The following is a 24,597-nucleotide window of genomic DNA, read 5'->3' on the forward strand; positions in this document are numbered from 1 at the left end:
ATTCATATACCTTTTAAGGATAATAATTATTACAATAATAATAATACCTGCTAATTCACTAAAATGACAATGAGACTAAAAAATTCTTGAAACTACTTTAGATTTAATAATTTGCTTTTGGGATACTTGTTAAAAAGGGTGCTTGTACAGCAACTTACCAATGACTTGTGTAGAAACAGAGATTTGAAAAGATGACCCTAACAAATGAAACACCGCCCTTGAAAAGCTAAAAATGCTATAATAAATCAGGAGAAAGTAAAGGTTTCTAGCTCCCAAAATCAAAATGTCCTGTCTTAATTGTGTATATAAAAAAAAGCAGCACTACAACTCATTACAAGGGTATATTTAGTCATAGTTCTTTTTTAATTCCTAGCAATGCAATAGATAGTAATCATGTTCTTCCTTAATATAGCACTAAAGAAATCAGTGGAGCAAACAGGTCACTGAAGATTAATTTCTTCCAGTCTTGAATCACAGGTAGTTGACATAAATGCAATTAATTTTCCTCACCTTCTATGTTATCATTTCCCATTTGAAGTTTGGAGCAGCTTTGGTTTTATCAGTATTACCACATGACAAAACACTGAAGAATTATGTGCTAAAATAATTTAGCCATAAAGACAAGAGGATTATTGCAGCTGCCACCCTAATTCAACAAGATGTGAAACCCTAAAAAAAAAATCTCACCACCTATCTAACTGCCTCAGTAGTGGGGGGCACTTTTTGTTGCTGGAAGGTTGCATAATTACAAGCACTGCCACTGTTTTAGCAGCACACACCATATACCTTACAGCCAATAAAACAGGAACAGAAAGTAGATACAACACCTGTGCCACAAGATCTCTTCTATGAAACTCCTCTAAGAGGGAAAATTAGTTATTTATACAGATTGTCAAAAACATTCTCCATAACACACTTTATATAATAATGTTTTTTACTGCCCTGAATATGTTAACACCAAATTACAAGGAGATAAGATGCTCATTGTGTTTCATAAATCACTTGTTTGGATTTTTTAATACTCGAGGCACATAGCATAGAATTTACCTTATTATTATGATTCCAGTCACTCTCAGAAGTATGGAATGAGTTATATTTTCAGTGGCATATATAAAAGAACAGATTCCTCTTTTACATAAGTATAGATACCAATCTTACTTCCCATGCTGATACAATTCAGAAAGATATACATACACTAGCTGATACTGAGAAGTTCATACAAGTTATTTATTGTATATGTACGATTACACAGGCTTAAGGTACTTAACTGTTTTTCTAGCAGATCCTCCACTGAGATCAATACATTATCTTCTGCTGAAATGGGGAAATACCTACTGCTTGAATCCATAAATGTCAAATGAAGTGAAAGGAGAAAATGAAGCTGTACACTGCTTATTTATTAGCCTCCAGAAAAGAAAGGTTTTGAAGGGTTTTTTTTAAACTGTATACAGTTAGCATCTATTGAATACTTTTTAGTTGCCTTAATGCACTGCCAAAATACTAACTGTAAATATGTAAAAGCAGGGAACGAAAACTAACTTAAAATTTTGTAATTTTGTAATTTAAAAAAAAAATTAAAAATAGCAAAAAATTGTAATTTTAAAATGTACTCCAGATTTTGGCTTTTTGCACGTAAACGTATAGCCCTAGAAGTGCCATCAACTGATATGATCCTAATACATTGAATTTTGAATGTTGGAAAGCCTCTGCAAAGAATTTAATTAAGTCATTTTTCAACTAGGAAAAAAGAACATTTAAAAAGTATATGAAGTAACCTTTCAAAATCCTGTAATACTAAAGAAAAGTTGTCAATTATAAAATTCTTGAACAAAATTCTTCAGCATAACTCAGAATATACTTCAGTGAACAGTCAGACATTAAGTTTACAACTTCTCAGGTCCACACTATGATTTCAGTTGCCTCAGTATTTGATTTTGGTTTTTTGCAAGTTTCGTCAAGAAAGCAAAATAGCAAAATAAGAGTAATGATCTGTTACATACTGCACTGCACAAATTCTATTAAACACTCATTTATTGCAGCATATGCAATCCCAGTAGTGTGCAATGATACTTAGGAACAGGCATGTCACAAAGAGGGAGGCACTCAGTACCAGTAAATTCATGTGATCTGTAGGAGGAAGATGAATTAATTGAGAATGAATCTTAAAGGTTATTGAACCTGGTTTTCACCATATTAAATATTTATTTAAGTAACTGTATTTAAAACTGATCATAAATGAGAACTGAGGAGGAAATGTTTTGCTTAAACTTCTTGCTGTTACAACTTGTCTAATTTGCTGCAGTCTTCAGGAAATACTCTGAATGACTTAAAGGACTGAGCATTAGTACATATAAAAAATATTTAACTGACAAGCCTCAAAAAAAGAGATTTGTAATAGACCTGAAATCTCTAGAAATTCATCCTCTGACACAGTAATAAAAGTTTTGTAAAATCCAAACTTCACATATTGAACCAACATACGTTTCCTAAGCTTCTCTCTTTTATTCCAACACTTTTTCTTGAATTTATTTTCTCATTTGCATCTTTGCTACAGGAATCTTTTCCTTACACCCTGTACCTAACTTCTCTAATGAATAAATTCTACTACACAAATAGCAGTATCAACATCATAATGAATGCCAATGTAAACATTGAAAATTATTTTTGCTATATTAATTTTCAAATAATGATTCAAAAACCGCTGAAGAAATGTATGAAAACCTATCCACATGCTCAGACAGGAACAAATCTATGTAACTACTGAATTTGTCTCTGTAGGGAAATACATGTGAGAACAGCATGGAAAACATGAAATTTCCATTACTCTGTAATAGCTGGCCCACTTCTCCACCACAATTTAATTCCTAAATCCGTAAGCATATAGGTTTTCATACTCCTTGCTGTTAGTGACTATTTTTATTACTAAGTTAGAGAGACTTGGTCTCTAAGTTTTACATGATTAATTTCATCACACAAATAAATTTAGCATTCACTGTTTAACATTAGAGGTTACATGCAAAACTAGTTGAAAACACATAGTAACTGTTGAAGCAGAAAAACTACCAGTCAAATTTTACTCATCATGCAGTCAAGATGGACATCAGCTTATTTTCTTTTCTGTGTCAGTGACTCAGATACTGGGAGCCTCTGTTTTCATGTTTCAAAAGAGCAAAAAGGATTAGCATCACTTAGTTAATTTATGAAAACTGATGAGGTTCTTGCAAGACCAAGTTACATTGTAAGAACAAACTAACACAATTCACAGCACTATGTGTGAGAGCCATAAGTCTTGATATACCCATTTCTTTTTCCCTCCTTTCTTTTCTATAAAAGATATAATTTTGCAAATTTAAATGCCTTAATGTAAGTTTTAGCTCTCAGGTTTAATTCAGTATTATATAAACATTGCCTAAGTATAACCAAAAAATGTTCACCCATTCTTATTTTTATTTTATATCCATCCTCTGCTTTTGTTTATGTGTGCATCCCCTCAATGAACACACACAAAATTAATAGTAATTTCTTTCAGTAAGTATTGCTGTTCACTCTGTTTAGTGACTTTACAACAATACTTTGGTGAGTACAAACACTTAAGTTATCCCTACACCTGGGAACAAAATGTTATTTGATTGGGTTAAACCAATTTACAATCTGTGTTCCAAAGCTTTGAAACTACTGTTCCCCCAAACTTTCACCAAAGATGAAAAAGACAATAAAAGGCACATGCTTCTGCTGTTTCAGAAAGTGACATGTTTTTCATCTTCTTTACTCATCTAATACACTACCTAAAAAATTGGCATAGGTAATGAAACAAAAAATATTTAAGTAACTGCTGGTTTGAATGCATGTTACGTCTCCTTTTGAAATATTTGGCGTGAATTTGTTTTGTATTTTAAACTCAGACTTTGAAAAGATGCTTTAAAATATAATCAGAAGCGTACTCAAATTACATCTATGCTTTGAAGGCTGAGACTGAGAGGAGGGAGGACAGTTCTACAACCGTAGAGAAATATGAATAAATAATATGCAATTAGAAAACTTCTCGTCCTGTTACACATGCATATCTCATTTATCATTAGTAGAACTGCATAGATGCACAAAAATTAAAGAGGATGGCCAGAAGATAGAACACATTCATTTCATAGATTGTGTCCCGAATTCTGCAAGTGGCTGGCAGAGAAGAGAGATGATTTCCAATCGATGACTCTCACCAGATTAGTACTCAGAATCACAGAACAGATACAGTTGGGGTTAGGGAGACAGACAGCAGAGGGGCAGATGCAGCCTAGTGCTAACAGCTCACCCAAAATAAACCTGCACTACGCTACCTGCTAGTTATCATACTTGCAGCTCTTTCCTCTGTGCTCATCCCCTATGGGTGAGGGCATAGCTTGCACTAAGGCTGTTTTATTTCCATCTTTCTTTAAGTTGTCCTGTAACTAGCTTATGCCAAGTCCTTTACCTGTCTTCTGATTGTGTAAAAAATATACCTTTGAAATAGGAATTTTAAAAAGGTAGCATTCTATTCTAAGAGCAAAAGAGAATAAAAAATTCATACCTTCCTCCTATTGCCTTTCATAAAATTCAATTCATAGAATCATAAAACCACATAGGTTGGAAAATAGCTTTAAAATTAAGTCCAACCATTAACATAACACTGCCATGTCCACCACTGAACCAACTCCCCAAGGGCCACATCTACATGTCTTTTAAATACCTCCAGGGATGGTGACTCAACCACTTCCATAGTCAGCCAGTTCCAGTGCTTGACAACCCTTTCAGTGAAGAAATTTCACTGGTAGTCTTATTGCATTTTTGCTCATTCTTATTTATTTGTATCCATATTCTCAAACCCATTCTTAACTTTATAGTTAAATAGCTCAAAAAAAATAGTTTTAATCTACTTGATACACTTGGTTATTGAATTAGTTTCTGTTTCAATTAGAGCATGACTTTTTAGAACAAAAACATACATTAAGATTTTAAAGATAAGCAGGGAAGAATCTTTTACTCATGGCAAACCCTGACAAAGAATCACACCCTGCTTTATATTCCCAAGCTATGAATTGTCGTTGGTTGTACCTAACACAATCAAATCAGTTTTGCATTTCCATTTCTTTCAAATCATTACTCTTCACAACATCAAAAACCTTTTAAATCTCCCTCTTAAATCCTTTCTCCTTTTTAAATCCTCCTTTGCTCTACTCAACCAACACAGTGTAAGGATGACAACTCTACCTTAGTAGAGTTTCCTTTCCTTTGCTGTCTCTAAATCTGTCTTTCAAATTGTTACAGTAAACCCCATCAATCTTTTATTAGAAAATATTGATTTCTCCTGGTTTTGAGGTTTCATGCACTACTTTTTTTCGAAAATATTCAAATTCATTCATGATGGAACATTTCTCCAGATAGCATGGTGTTGAGTTACAGACACTTTAACTATAGTTTTTAGTTTTTTCTTATTTCCTCCTATTACTTTTTCCATTAATAATTTTACTAGATTGTCAAAAATCGCAATGAAAGAAACACAAACTTTTCTAAGAGTAGCCAAGAAATAGAGAGCCAACTTGAAATGAAATTACTATTAATTTTAAATGTATATACTGAGTCAAATTCAGCACACTTGATCAATGGAGAAAAACAAAGACAAAATTCAAATCACCTTTCCCCAGGCTCAGCTGTACTCCTTCACTTGCAGCTCCTCTACCTGACAGTAGTGCAGGATGTTCTCTGCTGTAAGTGTGAGCCCAGCACTTCACAGTGTTCCTTGCTAGACACCATACACAGAGATGCTCCATATTTTATTGGGTCAAAGATGAGAGCAGGATGCAGTCAATACTGCCTAAAAGTGGGTCTCCTTCCAGGATTTTTCCTTATCACATTTCAAATGCTTCCAGACAATGGAGATGTTACAGATTTCCAGTTTCTTTTGAAGCAATCAAAACTAAAAGAACATTTTACAAAAATTGAATAGCCTAAATATTGAATTTTTGGGTTACAAGCCAGAATATGAGTGCAAGGGAAGTCCTGGCCACTTCACAGACCCACCAGTACTTCCTACAGCTGTGACTGACTCAGAAAACATATTTCCACACTTTCAAAAAACATGACTAATTGATAACTATCATGCTGAGATTCATCCTCAATCTTGTACAGATGATGGGGGTTCCTTTTTAAGTTTATGAAATATTGCTCACACAAATCTGACATATTCTATACTCCAGGGCCACTACAGGCATAGATAAAAAGGTTTGATTATTAAAAAAATAAATTCGAAAGCATTACCTTAGCCAGATGAGTATTGATCCATTTCGTGAAAGTCCTTTTCTGGACTGACTCTTGCTCATCTGAAAATAAAAGGAAATCAGTTTGATTAGACACCACTGGATACTTTCAGATTTACTGAAGCATAATATTCCCACTATATATTCTTGAGACAGTGAATTTTGCCTGTAACAAATACTTCATATTATTACAATAATGCTCTGATACTTGATTATTTGAAGAGTTTCATGTCAAAGTTCAAGTCTTAAAAAGCCAATGATCAGTTAGACATGATTTCAAATTGGAATGCCAAAACAAATTTGACTTCTAAGTCCATTCTATATTTACCCAAGGTGTGAACACCTAGAACTTCCCTGTACTTTTTAACTAGAATCCATGTCTCTGACAGTCAAGTTGCTTTTATGTTGAAAGTCAGCTAGGGCCTTAGAAAAAAATACTCCTAGCATGTATATCTGAAAATGTTTAGAATGTTGAATTAAAGATTTTAAATTGCATTATCAAACTTATTTGTCCTCTAGGAGATCCTGCCAGGAAGGAGACATTAGCTAATTCAGGCAGTTTCTATATGCTACTTACTACCTCCCTTACTCCTTTCTTGAAGCAATTGCCTGATTTATAGTGAATTTCACTGATTGTCACATAGCCCCTGAGGGACAGCTGCCAGATGCATAAACAAAAATAGTTCCTGAATGAGCTCCTCCAACTTCAGCAGCAAGGGTTATAGCTGGGGAGGGAAGAGAATCACAGCACTATAATCCATCCACAAAGTCCTGTCCCTTCTTCGTGGGTAATCAGTTTTGATACATGGAATAATTTCGCAACAGAGGCATTCAAGTATTTATATGGATATTTTTTTTTCCAAAATAGAAGGGAGTATCTATTTCATGGAAAAACAAATCATGTTATTACTATCACCAGTTCTGAATGAGCACCTGCTCTCCCAACAGAAAATCCAAATAAATTTTCATTCTTCATGGCTAGGCTTCGCAAATGGAGATTTAGGAAGGGTACTTGAGTTACTGTTAAATATTCACTTTTTATAACAACACGTGCTTATCCCAAAACCAACAGATGCAATATCTAATTTTAGTTACTGCATTTGCTAGTGACTCGTGCAGCACTGCACAGCATTCTCCAGATTCACACTCATGCAATGCTGCTTCACAATGAGGTTACATAAAGATACAAATCACCAAACAAAATTCTTAGGCCAAAATATTATCTTCAGTGGAATAGTGATGGCTGCCTGACCATATATGAGCCCCCCAAAAAGTGTCTGTGCATTACAACTCAGGGATATTTTCTTTACATTTAAATGCCATCTCACATATAAGAAATACCAGAGCAAAAAAACATACATACATTCTCCAGCATCTATTGCCAGATTAGCACACTTCATGCCTAAGAAAATAAGTTTGCATTCTTTATTTTCCTTCAATATCATTGGGCAAGCTGTCTTATATAATTTTTAAACATTCATTACATTCTTAGGATCTACTTGTTGCATTCACAGGCAATTTATGAAAAATATCACAAAAAATACTGCATCGTGCTTTATTCAACACTGACTGTTTTTGGCAGGGGGGTGTCTTGACTTTGTATGTGACAATTGTTTCTACATTGTGGCAAACAGACTTCTCGCTGTATGGTCTCTAACCATGAAGATGTTTTCCTTATGATATAAAGTAAATGTGAGCTGTGCTCTGCATTTACATATATAGGTAGCCACATTAATTTCCATGGAAGTACTTGCACACTTCTACTGGGTTGTGTGTGAGGAGGTGTAGGGATAGAGATCAAGCACACACAGAATCAGTCCAGCTCTGCTTTCATTCACACATCTGTAATTTAAAATTCCCCAGCAACCGTGATATGATGATGGCATGCCAAAATAAATGCACTGGGCCTTTAGAAGTCAAACTTCTCATCAAAGAAATGAGTGAAAATGATACCCCAATTTGTAGTTCCAGTGCATCTTGGTGATTTACAAAACACCCTTCTAACAACAACTGGAAATTAGAGAACAAGCTTCCAGCTTCTGAAGAGACAGACCAGCAGAAGACATACCTCGTTTCAGTCATATTGACAAACAGCAGAAATAGCCTTTCGAAATAATCCGTTTCAAGGCAATTTATGTGAGCAATATATTCTTTATGAGCACAACTGCAACTACTAACAATGAAGTTTCCTTGGTTTTAGCACCTTTTTTTTAATAGGCTTAAAAAGGAACAGATTTTATCACTGTAAAGTCTATGTCTGAACATAACACACGTAGTGCATTGATTTTACACTGTAAATACACTTTTACATTGTAAATACACTTTTTACAAATTTACCTGGAAACAAGTATGTTCTTTTCATTGACCTGATGTAAATTCTCTGCAGAGATACTGTTTATCTATACCCACAAGACGTGTGTCACACAATTGCTTATGCTCCCCCCACTTGCAAGGACTGCCAGCTCCGTATTCGCACCACTTACCCTGCAGGTACTGAAGGAACTCAGGAAGCACGTTTAACGATGTAACATTTCTGCCAACAGCACCTTTATAGCGAAACATAAGCACTGCTGCTGCTGCTCTGCTGCTGCTGCTGCTGTTGTGGCTGCTAACCCTGTGTCATGTGCAGCGTTTCTTTAGAATATAGCCAGAAGTAATTTTTCAAGAATGATCCAATTTCTTTCCTTCACTGGAAATGCAGGCCTCTTACACAAATCCCTCCACTGTCTCTTATCAGAGAATTCACATGAAGCCAAACCTTAAAAACATCTTTATATATTCTTGCAGAAATGCAACAGCCAGACAAGGCTAGCTGTATTAGAAGTAGCAGTTCTGCTGATCTCACTGCCATCATCCTTCTCCACTGTTTTCCTGTGGAAAGATTATATTATCTGAGCACCAGCCAATCCGCTAGCAGAAATCTCTGATGTCAAGAGCTTGAATAATTCATCCAGTGACTGGGACAACGCAACTACACTGCTGATATCCTAAAGCAGAAAGGCTGTAAAAACTGATGCAGCCTTCTCACCAGTGCTTTTGTAACAATATAATGCTCAGGAACCATAAAAGTAGCTGAATGGCATAACCCTTCTCTAGGTTGTAATATACATAAAAGAAAACAGGTTTTAAAAACAACCACTTAGGTTCATCACTGCATACTCTATTGAGACACAGATGTCCTTCAGCTTTGCACCTGAAAGAGTAAAGTAGAAGAAATAGCAAGCAACGAATCTCAACAGGTATGTAGGCCACTCAGCTTTTAATAATATATTTGAACTCTTTCACAAGAGGGATGAAATATATGTAAGGATCCACAGATTTTCTGGAGTGCACCTAGATCAGCCTGAAAAATACTCAAATTTCTGATAATGTGCAGTATTTTCAATTTCATTAAATCAGAGCACCAGAGCATTTAACAGATTTTTTTTTTCCTCTGGTAAAATGAAGGTAGATATGAAACACCATGTGTGGAGATTCATGTGTTATGTACAGAGTAGTACACACTACTGAAATGAGAATTAAAAAGGCCCACTTCTATTATGCCATTACTGTAAATTTACTGTTATACAGGTCAAATTCAAATTTCAGTTTCTGTAAAACATGATGACTCTGAAAATATCATTTTGCTTGTGAAAAATGTTGCAAGAAAGTTTCATATTATTTAACCAAATGTCTGTCTTTAATTGGCTGGAAATATCTTCATATTATTACAAACATTTTCTCTACTAAAGCATCAGCAACAGACTGCATTTTTAACTGATTACGAAAAAACCCCACAAATGTAATTGGATATATTTACTATAAAACATTTAGAACAAATTATTTTGATCAATGAACAAAACTAGCCATATATCTTCAGACAGTTACGAATATGCTGATGGAATATGCAGCATGCATACATTTTAAAATGTCTAGTATCATGTTGATAGGTGTGTACTGTGCAGTAGCAGATGGCACATCAAGCATCTCTTCTTGCCTTAGGTGCTTGGGGATAGGATGGTGGGAAGGCAGCTGCAGTGCAGGATGGCAAACACAGAGTTCTGCTGCAAGATAACACAAGGAGGAGGCTCATACACAGAGTGAGAGTCACAACAGAGCTCGGTTCACACAAGTCTAATAAAAAAACATCTTGATTGATTCTCAGTGACCAAATATTGTGGAGATTTTTTTTGTTTTTTGCTTTAGTAAAATTCAGTTGAAGTTCCTCACATTTCCTCATTTTAAGGATCCTTTTTTTGTTTTCTTTGGCTTTGAGAGGTCTGCCTTAAAAACACCAGAGCTTTTTGTTTCATTTTGTCTTCCAGGTTTTTGATGCCTTTAGGAATACACTAAACCAACCTAGAAGTGCAGACAAGTGTGCCAAAACAGACGCACCAGCATATACCACTGCTCAATCTAGAGGTAACCTCAGTACAGTCATTTGGGAGACAAAGGTTTTATGTCATTTGGAGGAGTGGAAACAGAGAAAACCCACGCACATACATTTATTGTGGAATAGTTACAGGAAACTGAAGTGTGGAGAAGCAGGCTCACAGATGCAGAAGCTCTGTCTGCTGTGTCATGTGCTGCTGGACAGCAACTAGCATGCTGCTGACGACTTTCTACTTTTACTGTCTAACTGAAATGTATTTACAAAATATGCATTTTGATTTTACACATTTCTTATCAATTTCCTTTACTTCTAAGAGAGAGAAAGTGTCTGTCCACCCACTAGTTAAAAAGATATAAAGAATGATTGAATTTATCACCCAAAGAAAGTTGCATTTAAAAAATATCTGGTTAGAATGAAGAACAAACTGAATAAATCAATGTATTTTCTTTTGTTCTCCATCAGTTTATCGCAAGCATGATCAGCAATCAGTCTCTCTGGAAGCACTTGCTGTGGACTGTGCAAGCAGTTTAAATTTTTGAAACCTGGAAAACCAAAAATCTAGCCAGCACCAGAGAGTGTGTACTTTAATTTAGGCTGTTGGATCCACCTCACAGCAGCGGTTAGACTGTCACAAGATACATTTATCCTGTGGGGCTTGGGAGACTTCCAGTCCTTAAATCCAAAGTAATGCCCTGTTGTGCCCATATTCTCATGTGCACATGTCAAATGTTCCTGCTTCATCCAGACCCACACTATCCCCCACTTTCCTGTGCTCTGGTTTTCACAGAAAGGAACAGAGCATGAACAGAGTACAGTGATCTTGATCCTTAGAAGCCAGGACACGGTCAGGACACAACCATGCTGTCCATAACTGCACTTTGATCAGAAGGCTTCCCTTAGTGTTTAAAGAAATGAATGAGAACAATACGATTTCTACAGTGGGTTGGAAGATATGCCTAAAATGTAAATTTTTTGTGCCCAATCTTTGCAGCATGCTTGCTCCTATTTTTCTGTTTTGAGTGACTAAAAAAATCAAACTGAAATTAAATTGTTTAGCACTGTATTTTGCCTCAATAGGCTGCATTTTGTTCTTCTCCACATGTATAAGCAGAATGTATTCAGAACTAATCAATGAACATACATGCATTTTATGTTTACTGTGTATCTTCTTGTGCTGCCACACTATTATTCTCATCATCTCCACTAACTGCTGTCTTGATCTCCATGCGATGTAAAAATATTACTCATCAATTACTCACTTTCATAGTATCTGCACTCAACTGAATACAGTCAGAAATGAAAACAACACCTGTTAGAAAACCATTACAGGCTTCATTTTTAAAAGCAGCACCCTGAAGAAGATATTAACTAAAATCAGGATACTCAACATTCAAGTTGATCATGTGCAATGGCTTCAGCACCACATTTGCTGCTCTACAGGTGTCTGTTAATTCACCAGTTTGGCATGGGTGACAGTGAACTTAAATGTTCACACACATATCTTTTCCTGCACGAATACCTCAGGCAAAAACTACCTGATGTAACTGATCAGGCTCAACTTTGCAATTTTCCTTATAATTACTTATTTTCCTTAATTTTATACTTTAAGAGATGGTTTGGATGTTGACAAATCATATAGGAATCTAGAAAATCCAGTAAATTTCATTAACAATTATTCTACATTGCACTCATATTTCAATCTATGCTAATAAATAGGCACATCAGTTGAAGAATGATTTTTTTCATAAAGACTTAAACATTTAAAGACACTGATGAAAAATCATTATCTTGTCTATAAAACCTACCTACTACAGTAGCATCTGCAATGACATAATAAAAAAATATCCTAAACAATTTTTTTGGGTTTTTTACAGTTCATTGCAGTTCTGCAGCTAACATCATGTTGCCATTTACACATTTTGCAGCCATTCTTTCGGTTGACATGAAAACCTTGTGTATAATAACCTTTGTGTGTTGCTGGTCCATTCCCTTAGAGCTTTTATAAAGTAAGACTGAAAAAAAACATGCTCTATTGAAAAGAAATCTAATTTTTAACAGAAGACTTAAAGAAAAGCGGTACTTACATCAAACCATTTAAAGAAGATCTTTAACAATGTTGAAATCTATCTAGATCAGCATCAGTATGTATACAAGTATCTTTGTTAATAAGGGCTTTCAGCAGTCATTCCACTGGCAAAAAGGGTACTTAACAAGCAGTTATAAACAAACACCTATGAGATCAGATTGAAGGCAGCAGATCTTTGAAAATGGAAAGCATAGGTTCTGATTCCAGCTTTTATCCACTGTATGGCACTTACATGAACTCCTAAAATAATGGATAGTCTTGCTCTCCTGAAACCAACCTTGTCAGGTAGGCAAATTACTGTAACAGTCATCGCCAATTTGCAGCAGATTTGCTAATATTATATGACATTAACAGGACTGTTCACAACATTGTGCACTACAACCTGGAGAGACTTTGTGCAAAAATGTCAGAATTTAATTTGAATTTGAATGTTTAATGTTTCTCTTTCATAAGGCACAGAAATGTAAATGCACTGCACCAAATGCACCACATGGAGCAAATTTCTACTATCAGTAGTAAGATTACTATTCTTCTATACCTACAATAAGTTTAATAGCTTAAAAGCAGTGGAAAAATTGACTTGGACATGAAAAAGCTCAGAATCTACTGAAAGAAATCAAAACTTATGGAGACATACTGGACACACGCTGTTCAATGGATTAAATCAGGATATAATGGTGCAACACGTGTAATTTATAAATAAATCTATGCAGAGAACCAAAATATACATAATGATTCTTGTCTTACATGAAAGACATTCTGCAATCACATCTCAGTTCTGTTTACGCCTAAGTTCAGTGACATGACAATAGTTAACTAAAGGTTTACAAAAATGTAAAATCTTCTATTTGTTCCATGGAAACTATGGGCAGTTTTACTCTAGAGATAATTTTTATTACAGTTACACATGTTGTAGACGTGAAGCTCTATCAAAGTCTACCTAATGGAAAGAATGTAATAGTAATTGCATCACCAGCTGACCATCGGAGGTGATTGTCCCACTCTATTCTGCGCTGGTGCAGCCTCACCTCGAGTCCTGTGTACAGTTCTGGGTGCCACAACACAAGATATAAAGCTATTATAGAGCATCCAAGGGAGGGCTATGAAGATAGTGAAGGCTCTAGAGGAGAAGCATACAAGGAGTGGCTGAGGTCACTTGGTCTGTTCAGCCTGGAGGAGACTGAGGGGAGACCCCATTGCAGCCTACAACTTCCTTGTGAGGGAAAGAGGAGGGGCAGGCATTGATCTTTTCTCTGTGGTGACCAGTGACAGGACCCAAGAGAACAACATGAAGCTGTGTCAGGAGAGGTTTAGGTTAGATATTAGGAAAAGGTTCATCGCCCAGAGGGTGGTTGGGTACTGGAACAGGCTCCCCGGAGAAGTGCTCACAGCACCAAGCCTGACAGAGTTCAAGAAGAGTTTGGACAATGCTCTCAGGCACATGGGCTGTGTTGTGCAGGGCCAGGAGCTGGACTTGATGATCCTTGTGAGTCTCTCCCAACTCCGGATATTCTGTGCTTCTATGATTCTATTTTTGAATACTTGGAGCCATGATAATTATAAATACATTTAGAATTAAATGATGAATTGTTTCTTCACATACTATTTTCAACTCAATAGGTTCAGTATTAGAGTAAATGGAAGGGTTAAGCACTTATAGGATGGCTACAAAGAGAACAGAGATTCTACATTCACATGAAATCATATGGAGAAGACAAGGGGTAGTGGGTAAAAGTTGCCCTGGAAGAGGTTTCATCTTGATATAAGGAATAGATTTTTTACAGTAAAGAACAATCATTCATTGGAACAACTTCCTCAGGGATATTCAAAACGCCATTTGACAGGATACAACATAATCTCATCTAGGCTCCCTTCCCCCCAAAAGCTTAGACAAGTCCAAGGACCCTTTAAGCCTTGCCTGTTCTTTGGCTCTACGATTTTATGGAAAACTGTTCTGTATTACTAGTAAGAAATGTGTTCTGCTACTTGTAACAGTCTAAGAATTTTTCACTATATTTATGAAATCATACATGTGATCAAATATCTTCAAACTCAGGTTCAAATCAGGACCTTACAAATTAATTGCTCTTCCATGTGTGAAACGTAGTAAAATAAAAATACACATGAGCACATACAAAAACTCAGTTCTGAGGAAATTCTAACTCTTATGTTTCATTGTTCAATAACAAAAATTAAACATAATGATTAAAAAAATCTATTATATCCTTTCAAAACAAAAAAAATACTTAAAACATTCAAGAAACAGGATGATGGCAGGTATCTATGGAGGTGCTGAAGAAGCGAAGAACTTCATGCAACCTCTATGTGCATACAGTTTTCCAAGAGAAGTCTTGTACAAATATAACATAGCCTTAGATCATGTGGTTATTCCTCTCAAAGTCACAACCATCTGCTGTTTCTGAATGCCAGCCTTCACAAAAGCCTTGAATATACTTTGGCACATTACGATGGTTTCATACCTTCATCTGTTTTCCTTTGTTTTCCTAAGTGTCTCCAAACAAGTGCCTCGCTTAAAAAATTATACCACTGGCACTTTAGTGTGACACTTCTCTACTGCCTAATATGCAACAAATTCTGACATATTTACACTGAGCAGTACCTAAGTCAGAGAGCTATTCCATTATCTACCACTAAAACTACTCACAAAGCAAGTTGCTGTGCAGAAGTCAAAAACAGGGCTCCTTTGATGAAGGAGCTTCTTTAAATGATGATATAAGTAGGAAAAGAAAGGTTGGAGTTCCTCAAAGACTAGTCTAAGCCTAAGTCGTTAATATTTCACCCATAATTTGGACAGGAAAATCTTAACAGTGCTTATAAAGTTTGCCAGTGACTCATATTGGGAAACACAATTACAACAGAATCAGAATATCTTGAAAATTAAAAAAATGGAGCTGACTGAAGACTGAAAAAAGATTTCTATTACTAAGCAGCTTCAAATACAAGGCTATATAGTCAGGGAGTAACATCAACTTGCACTGTGAGCCTGAAACTCACCATATAGAAATCAAGATGTAGAGGAAGAAATGCTTTTGTAGTTCTGCTACAGGAAAGATGTACGCTACTAGTGTGACAACAGGCAAATGGAATCTCATGATGCTATCAGGTAATATGTGCCCAGCTGAACTGGAGAATAAAAATTATTGTACCAGACACAGCAAGAACCCACATGGAGTATTATACAGAGTTCTGGCAACCTATGTTCAAAAAATGTGAGCATCTGGAATAGATACTGAGTTCAATAGGCTGAAAAGTTATCTAAGAGAAAACTAAAACTGTGTAGATTGATTACCCTCAGAAAGATTGTAACTGCTCTTTGCAAATATATTAGGGAAAGGAATGAGCATCAGAAAAGGAAAAAACTCAAATTAAAAACCATGCAAAAGCAACAGAGTAGAAAGCTGTGACAGGATATTAATATATTTAGGCTGAACTTCGAGGAAAGGAAGACCAATGCTCTGACGCGATCACCCAGGACGTCAACAGCATTTTACTGGTTTGGTACCATATAAAGGCAGATAATAAATTACTTACAAGACTTTTTCAGTCCTATTTTCCAACCTGTCCTGTACATCTACCACGAAAACATGAAATTCCAAATGAGGTGAAATTATCTATGTAAAATTAACAGCGCAAATAGAGAAAACATTTTAAAAGTAGCATAATTACGGAAATGAAAAGCTAACATTGGTACTACTGAGTAGTAAGAGTAAAAACTTGATTCATTGACATCTCTATTATGGTAACTAAGTGCTATCAAGGCTGGAAGACTGTATAATTGCTCAAGCACAGAAGATAAAAGAATCTAGTAAAGAAACTGATAAAGTGCTACAGACAGCGAAGAACTACAAACAAGCTTATGATTTACAGCAAACAATGCTTTAACAAGCCAGTGGAAATAGAAATATGTTTTGTCTATCTATCTACAAGCTATTTGTGATGCAAAGACTCTTAATTTCAGATTGGCTGCTTCTTCACTTTTTTCTCAATACATGAATGAATAAACAGGACCTTCAGAGTTACACAGTTGGCAAGAAGCAGAGCTCTGCTTATTCCTGAAAAAGTCTATCTTAATTTGTCCAAATTACAAGCCTTTTCAAATTCCCACATACACTTAAATTTTAGCACTTAGACTCTCCAACAACCCACCCTCATAACCTTCATGAAACACTAAGCAGACTGCACACAAATTGCTCCCACAAAGAGTGGCTCAACACACTGCCACTTGGGGAATATAGGGAAAAAAAATCAATTTTTACTGCTTATAATTGCTTTAGTTGCAAGTAATCCTACAAAGAAACTGCATGCTCAACACTTATCCCCAATTTTCCTCCCATCCCCATGATGATGGCTAGATTTAGCTCTATGTCTCAGACACAGAAGGGACAAAAGTTGGGTTAAAGGGAGGAATCTGAGGAGGAAAGAAGAAAGGTGTGAAGTATCTAGAGAGCATATACCAAGAAGGTGGGAAAAACTGCTGACTGGCATCTGGAAAAGTGAAAGAAACAGGCAGAATCTGCTTGTGCTGTGGAACATCTGTCCTGGAATATATGATACTACTGTCACTGTCAGAACAACTCAGAAGTTACGTGTGCCAGATATAATCATGCCTGTACAAACTTTATTTTCTCCCCTTCTACTCATGTGATAAGATCAGTCTTTAATTGCATAACCACATAGGTTTTAACTAAATGCTCCCTTCCATTTTTTTCCATGAATGGAAAATTGGCAATTAATAAACTATGGGGTTTTTTTTATTATTTACAGTTTTTCTCTCCCCAACAGCCCTACTAGTGATTATGCACATGACTTTGCAATTCTTGTACTATGTTTGTAACATTTATTCTCCATGATAGAAAAATACTATGAAAAATAATGGGGGGGTAATCAAGTTCATTAAAAACCCCCAAACAATAAAAAAAAATCCTTGAAGGTCAACCATTTAAAAGAGAAAACTGTAAGAAACCATGGCTAATAATGTGAATGAAAAAAATTCAATCAGCTAAAACCAAGTCTTAGAAATGATGGACTTCATAATATATCAAAATCAGAGTGACGCTGCCATGACGGGAGAGGCAGTGGTGGTCTGCAAGCAAATAATCATCCTCAGATCTAATAGCCAGGGGCAAGTGAGGCTTAACTTCAAGCATTTATGATATATGGTGGCTGCCCCTTAGACAGAAGTGAGATGCTAATTTTGCTTTCTGACAATTATTTTTTAAAAGGCCTGCTAGGCTACTATACTTTTATATTTGTTCCTTTTTTTGTTTTGTTGCTTGTTTGTTTGTTTGTTAGCAATAAATTATTTTCTTTATCATTTACTTAAACATAATCATGGTCTTAGTCATAATTCATACCCTAATCCTGCAAACTAGTGAGAATTTTGTCAGTGAAAGAAATAAGCATTTGTCATTGAGATTATACTTCAGATTGGCCATAATTTCTCATCTAAAATATAAAGCTATACTTTTTTTTCATATTATTATTTTATATCATATATATTAGTAAAGAGAAAATATTTTCCTGTCACACAAAGTTTTGCTATTACGGGGCCCTGCTGGATTAACTCCTGCCCTTACCACCTCCTGGCATCAATTTTTTTTTCCAGAAATAATATTTTTGCAAGAAGCCTGAAAATTGGAAGATATGCTGGACTCATCAAGTCCACAACTGCTCACACCAAGAATTTGTTTCTGTTCCCCTGTGGGAATCCAATTCTAATTAAACTGCCTAGATCTTGATTTTGACAGATGTATTCTTCTATATAAGAAAACACAGAAAAAGGTACTTCCTGATAGGAAATTTCACCTGCACTGGATATCTGTAGTGGGTTTATGTGGCTGGGTTTTGGTAGGGGAGGTGGGGGGGAAGGACACAGGGGTGGCTGCTAGAAGCTGGCAAAAGCTTTCCCCGTCTTATGGAGCCAATGCCAGCCAGCTCCAGGATGAGCTTCCTGCTGCTGGCCAAGGCCAAGCCAATTAGGAGTAATAGTAACATCTCTGTGGTAACACATTTAAGAACAGAAGGTTGTTGGGCAGAAAAGAGTTCCATCCAGGGAAGAGCAAAGTGAGAACATGGGAACAACAAGGTAGACACCAAGGTCAGTGCAGAACGAGGAGCAGGAGGTGCTCCAGGTGCTGGAGCTGTGGCCCCTGCAGCCTGTGGTGCAGACCTTGGTGGAGCAGCTGTGCCCCTGCAGCCCATGGAGGACCATTGGGGTGCAGAGACCCACCTGCAGCCCATGGAGGAGCCCGTGCTGGAGCAGGCGGATATCTGAAGGAGGTTGTGACCCTGTGAGATGCCCAGGATGGAGCAGGGTCCTGCTGGGGACCTGCAGCCCATGGAGAAAGGAGCCCACACTGGAGTAGGTTTTTCTCAAGTAGGACTTGCGGCCCCTGTGGGGGACCCACGTCAGTACAGCTCATTGGTGAAGGACTGCACCCCATGGAGAAGTGACTCATGGGACAGCAGTTTCATGAAGAACTGTTGCCTGTGGGATGGATTCACACCAGAGAGGCCCATCAAGGACTGTCTTGCATGGGAGGGACCCCACAGAAACAGGGGAAAGACTCCCTGAGCAGTGGCAGAAACAACAACCGACCAAAACTCCCATTCCCTGTCCCCCTGCACCGCTGGGGGGGGAGGAGGGAGAACATGGAAGGAAGGAGGGGTGGGGGGAACGTGTTTTTAACATTATTTTACTTCTCACTCTTTTGCTCTGATCCTATTAATAATAAATTTAATTAATATCCCCACTTTGAGTCTGTTTTGCCCATGAAGGTAATCAGTAAGCGACCTTTCCCAGCTGTTCTCTCAAGTCATGAATCCTTAGCTGTTTTTCTCTCTCTCCTCTGTTCAGTTGTAGAGGGGAGTGAGAGAGTGGCTTTAGTGAGTACCTGGCATCTGGCCAGGGTCAATCCACTACAGTATCCAAAAGTATATTGAAGTGGTATAAAAAGAAGAGATGACAAGCATATTCAGAGCAGGTTGTTCAATAAACAAAACAGAAACAAAAACCCATCAAACATCACAACAAAAAGAAACATTCAATAAAATGCGAAACGACAGTGGCATCTCAAATCTCCCCAAGAACAATGCTGTGACTAAACACTGTTCACATTTAATATATTCCTTGTTAAACCCAGCACTTCTTATTTATATTTTTAATCAAAAAAATTCTTCAAGTTTTCATCACAGCTTTTATATAAGTGAATGACTGCAGAATATTTCCAGAGACATCTGAAACACAGTGAAGGGAAACTCCATTCCATTCAAGGGAAAGGATGTCTTGCTAATGATAGTGAAAGAAATCAATCTGGAGTTTTTATTAAAAATTCTAAAACTAAGGCACTAGCATATAGATAACAACATGCAATGTGAATATCTCAAGCAGGGGACCTTACCCATACAGAATTCATGTCTTGCATCACTTGCCCTGTAAGGAGAAGCTGAGGGATGGTGTCTGGTTCAGCCTGCGGCAGGCATAGTTTCAGGGGGACCTAACTGCAACCCTCTGGCTGCTACAGGGAGGCTGTATTTCTTCACTAGCATGGTGGGAGGATGAATGGGTAGAAGCTGAAACAAGAGATATTGTTTCAGGAAAGGAAATGCTTTCTCACTCAGAGGACTGTAGGGAGTGGATCAGGGCACCCAATGAGGCTCCGTGGTCCATGGAGATAAAGTCCTAAGCAACCTGCTCTGAGCCAGCTCCAGCTGACCAAGCTGGAAGTTTAAAAACAGACTTCCTTACAGTTTGAATTTTCATATCAACCTACGGAACATATCCTCCTGACACAGAGATAATCAAAATCACACTTTGAAAATAACTAATAAGAGCAGTGAAGTTCCTTCAGTAGATCTGACAGGTGCACAATAACTGGAAAAACACATATAGTCATGCTCCTTTAAGGAGCTCATTCACCCCATGGTGGCATACATGTGTACCTATGAGATTGTTCACTTGTCCGTACTTGTCCAGAGTAGTCACAACTACACACATTTAGAAAGTTCCTGTTGAAAGTGCTATTTTATTGAATCTCCTAAGTTTTAAATTTCTCAGGTCCATCTAATTTTCACCTAATGTAAGGCTCCAAAATAATCCTAATTAATAGTTCCTGCAGCCAGGAACATCAGTGCTCAATCTCCTGCCCTGGTACAGAAAAACCTGACAGGTACTTTTCAGAGCCCTTGACACTTCACTGCTAGTAGTTAAGGATGTAACAAGAACATTGGTCTCAAGTAGAACCTGTAAGGTGCATGCATTTTGATTTGCCACAAATTGCCAGAAAAAAATCTTTGTCTTAATCCAATTCATACTCAATCAGAAAAATACAATATGAAAACATTTCAAGTACAAAAAACCCCCTTCTTTCAGCTCATTCACACCAGACAATGAGCTTCAGGAGAAGCTCTGCAAGCTGAATATGCATTTTATAAGGCTCTGTCTGTATTTATTCCAGTTGCCCTGATGCAACTCCTCTGCAGAATGGGGAGGCAGAATAGCATGGAATTTACTGCACTATTCTTAATAAAAAGAAAACCCCTAATGCGCTTCCAGTCTCTAAACCCATTTTATTCTGCTGGGACAGTATGGAAGATTTGATCTTTGGTTTAAGGGAACCTAAGATGAAGTCAAATCAATAAATCAATGCTGACGTACTTTGTCCTTGGTTTTGGTTTTTTTGTTTGTTTGTTTCAAACATCTTTATAACACTCAAGCAGTGCAAGTATATGCTGATTGCTGTCAATGGCAATGACTAGGCAGCTAAATATAGGTTCAGAAGACACTAGCAATCGGCATGATAACACCCATACATGTTCCAATGGGCACAATATGCTGTTTGTATCCATAAGCACAGAAATAGTAAGCCCATGAACTGAGAGAGAATATCTACATGCTGTAGGGCTTCCGTGCATATGTAGGACAAAAAACAGTAGAGCCCATCAATGTTCACTGTGGAGGAAAAACTTCTTCCCAAATTGCCTGTGGGTCCTCTAAGTGGGAATGGAATTACAACTCAGACTTTCACTTTTACCTTCACAAGAAAAGTGCTACAGAAACTCATTGGATATGTTTAATCTAGTGGACTTGGTGGTGACAACTTGGCTGCATTAACTCCCTACTATCCATTAAGGAAGGACAAGGATCAGAGAAGATATAAGACATCACTCAGTTGACTTTTCTGGATAATCAAGTCCCCAGGATTCTGGGACACATATCATAGAATCATAGAATCAAAGAATGGTTGGAAAGGACCTTAAAGATCATTTCATTCCAAACCCCTGACATGGGCAGGGACACCTTCCACTAGACCAGGCTGCTCAGAGCCCCATCCAGCCTGGCCTTGAACACCTCCTGGGATGGGGAGTCCACAACTTCTCCAGGCAACCTGTTCCAGTGCCTCACCACCCTCACAGTAAAGAATTTCTTCTTTATATCTAATCTAAATCTACCCTCTTTCATCTTAAATGCATTCCCCCTTGTCCTGTCACTACATGCTCTTGTAAACAGTGCCTCTACAGATCTCTTGTAGCTCCCCTTTAGGTACTAGGAGGTGTTGTAAGGTCTCCCTGGAGCCTTCTCCTTGCCAAACTAAACAGCTCCAACTATCTCTGCTTGTTTTCGTAGGAGAGGTGCTATAGCCCTCTAATCAATTTGATGGCCCTCCTCTGGACTTGTGCCAACAGGTCCATATCTTTCTTATGTCAGGGACCCAAGAGCTGGATGCAGTACTCCAGGTGAGGTCTCACAAGGGCAGCGTAGAGGGGGGAGAATCACCTCCCCCAACCTGCTGGATACATTTCTTTTGATGCAGTCCAGGATATGGTTCAGGATATGTTCAACTGAGTTACAAACATTACTTCAGACTCCCAACTTTCTTATCCTCTTTACAAGCTTTACTTTGTGCTCAGTAGAGGCAAAAGAAACAATTTATTACTGTGTAATATCACACTTAATCGCACTCATTTAGCATGAAAAATATTGTTACTGAACCACAAAAAATACAATGCTTTGTGAGAAGTATGTATCTTCTAAGAAGTAGCCAGAAACATTGAATAAAGTCAAAATAAAAGTGTGGATAAATTCACTGATATTAACATCTACGTGTCATCATCATCATGGCTAGGCTTTGCGAACAAAGATTTGAGAAGGGCTCTACCCACATTTGTTACAAGTGCGCTGGTGGTTAAATAAGCCAATACGAGACAGGCACATTCGGTTGCAAAAGGCACAGCAGAAAGACTCTGGTATATTTTGCAAGGCATGAATCTTTCTGCGTTGTCTTTTCTCCTCGAGAGCGATCCTGTGTCCTTTCGCAAAAGCATCAGCAGCGTTATAGATGGTGTGTCTCCAGACCTCCTGATTGGAGGCCACAGTAGACCAGTTATGGTGATCAATATGGCCAAGGTTGAGATGTTGTTTCAGGGAGTCCTTGAATCTTCTCTTCGGGGCTCCTCTCTTGCGGCAGCTGGTGGCAAGTTCACCATAAAGCAAGATCTTAGGGAGGCGATGGTCCTTCATCCTTGAGACGTGTCCTGCCCATCGCAGCTGTGTTCTCAGCAACATGGCCTCAATACTTGTGACTGCTGCTTGTTCTAGAACAGATGTGTTGGTCACATAATCTGACCAGTGGATGTTTAGGATTGTGCAGAGACAGTGTTGATGGAAGAGTTCTAGGAGTCGCAGGTGGTGGCGGCAGATAACCCATGATTCAGATCCATATAAGAGAGTAGACAGCACTATGGCTCTGTAAACACTGATCTTTGTACTTTTCTTCAAGTGTTTATTTCGCCAAACTCTTTTATGGAGCTTTCCAAAAGCACTATATGCCTTTGATAACCTGTTGTCTATCTCTCCGTCAATCTTACCATCCGAGGAGATGAGGCTACCTAGGTAATTAAACTTCTGGACTGATTTGAGCTCTGATTCGCCAATGGTGATATGGGGATGATGGAAGACTTCCTGAAGTGCAGGTTGATAGAAAACTTCTGTCTTCTTTAAGCTGACTTCAGCCCAAAGAGCTCAGCAGCGTCTGCAAAGCAGGATGTTAAACGCTGCAGAGCTGCTTCTGTGTGGGCGACAAGGGCGGTGTCATCAGCATAAAGCAGCTCCTGGACAAGATGGTTTAAGGTCTTGGTGTGGGCCTTCAGTTGCCTCAGGCTGAAAAGGCTTCCATCAGTATGATATCAAATGTAGATACTGTCCTGATCCTTGAGGTCTTCTGTGGCCCTTTGGAGCATCATGCTGAAAAAGACTGTGAATAGGGTTGGTGCAAGAACGCAGCCTTGTTTCACACCATTAGTTATTAGAAAGGGCTCAGAAAGTGCATCGTCATATCTGACTTGGCTGTGTTGATCCTTCTGGAGTGAGATGATCATTTTAAGGAACTTGGGGGGACAACCTAAGTGTTCCAGAATCTGCCATAGACCTTTTCTGCTCACAGTATCAAAAGCCTTGGTGAGGTCAACAAAGGTTACATAGAGACCTTTGCTCTGTTCCCTACACTTTTCTTGCAGTTGTCTGAGAAAAAATACCATGTCTGTGGTACTCCTGTTGGCTCTGAAACCACACTGACTTTCAGGTAGAATTCCTTCTGCTATAGCGGGTATTAGTCTGTTCAAGAGTATTCTTGCCAGGATTTTGCCAGCAACGGAGAGCAGAGTAATACCACGGTAATTTGAACAGTCTGATTTAATTCCTTTCTTCTTATATAAGGTGATGATGACTGCATCACAAAGGTCAGATGGTAGCTCACCTAGTTCCCAACAGTGCACCACAAACTTGTGAAATTTATCATGGAGTTCAAGGCCCCCATGTTTCCAGACTTCGGGTGGAA

The 24,597-nt window shown here is 37.8% G+C and overlaps 1 protein-coding gene across 19 annotated transcripts in view; it reads right to left on the minus strand.

Moving 5' to 3' along the window:
- Nucleotides 1–24,597, minus strand: part of SYNE1 (spectrin repeat containing nuclear envelope protein 1) — a 306,116-nt gene that overhangs the window by 243,057 nt on the left and 38,462 nt on the right. For 9 of the 19 annotated variants that reach the window (XM_064649175.1, XM_064649174.1, XM_064649159.1 and 6 more), the window contains exons 1-2: nucleotides 8,768–9,099; nucleotides 6,286–6,347 (exon numbers count right to left, since the gene is read on the minus strand). In XM_064649175.1, coding sequence (XP_064505245.1) covers nucleotides 6,286–6,347; nucleotides 8,768–8,846 — 141 coding nt within the window. In that variant the 5' untranslated portion in view covers nucleotides 8,847–9,099. Of the gene's footprint in view, nucleotides 1–6,285; nucleotides 6,348–8,767; nucleotides 9,104–24,597 lie in introns of those variants that run through there. The other 10 variants (XM_064649165.1, XM_064649163.1, XM_064649160.1 and 7 more) reach the window with 3 other exon arrangements.

Source organism: Pseudopipra pipra, chromosome 3 (assembly GCF_036250125.1).
Source record: "Pseudopipra pipra isolate bDixPip1 chromosome 3, bDixPip1.hap1, whole genome shotgun sequence".
NCBI classification, from domain to species: Eukaryota; Metazoa; Chordata; class Aves; order Passeriformes; family Pipridae; genus Pseudopipra; species Pseudopipra pipra.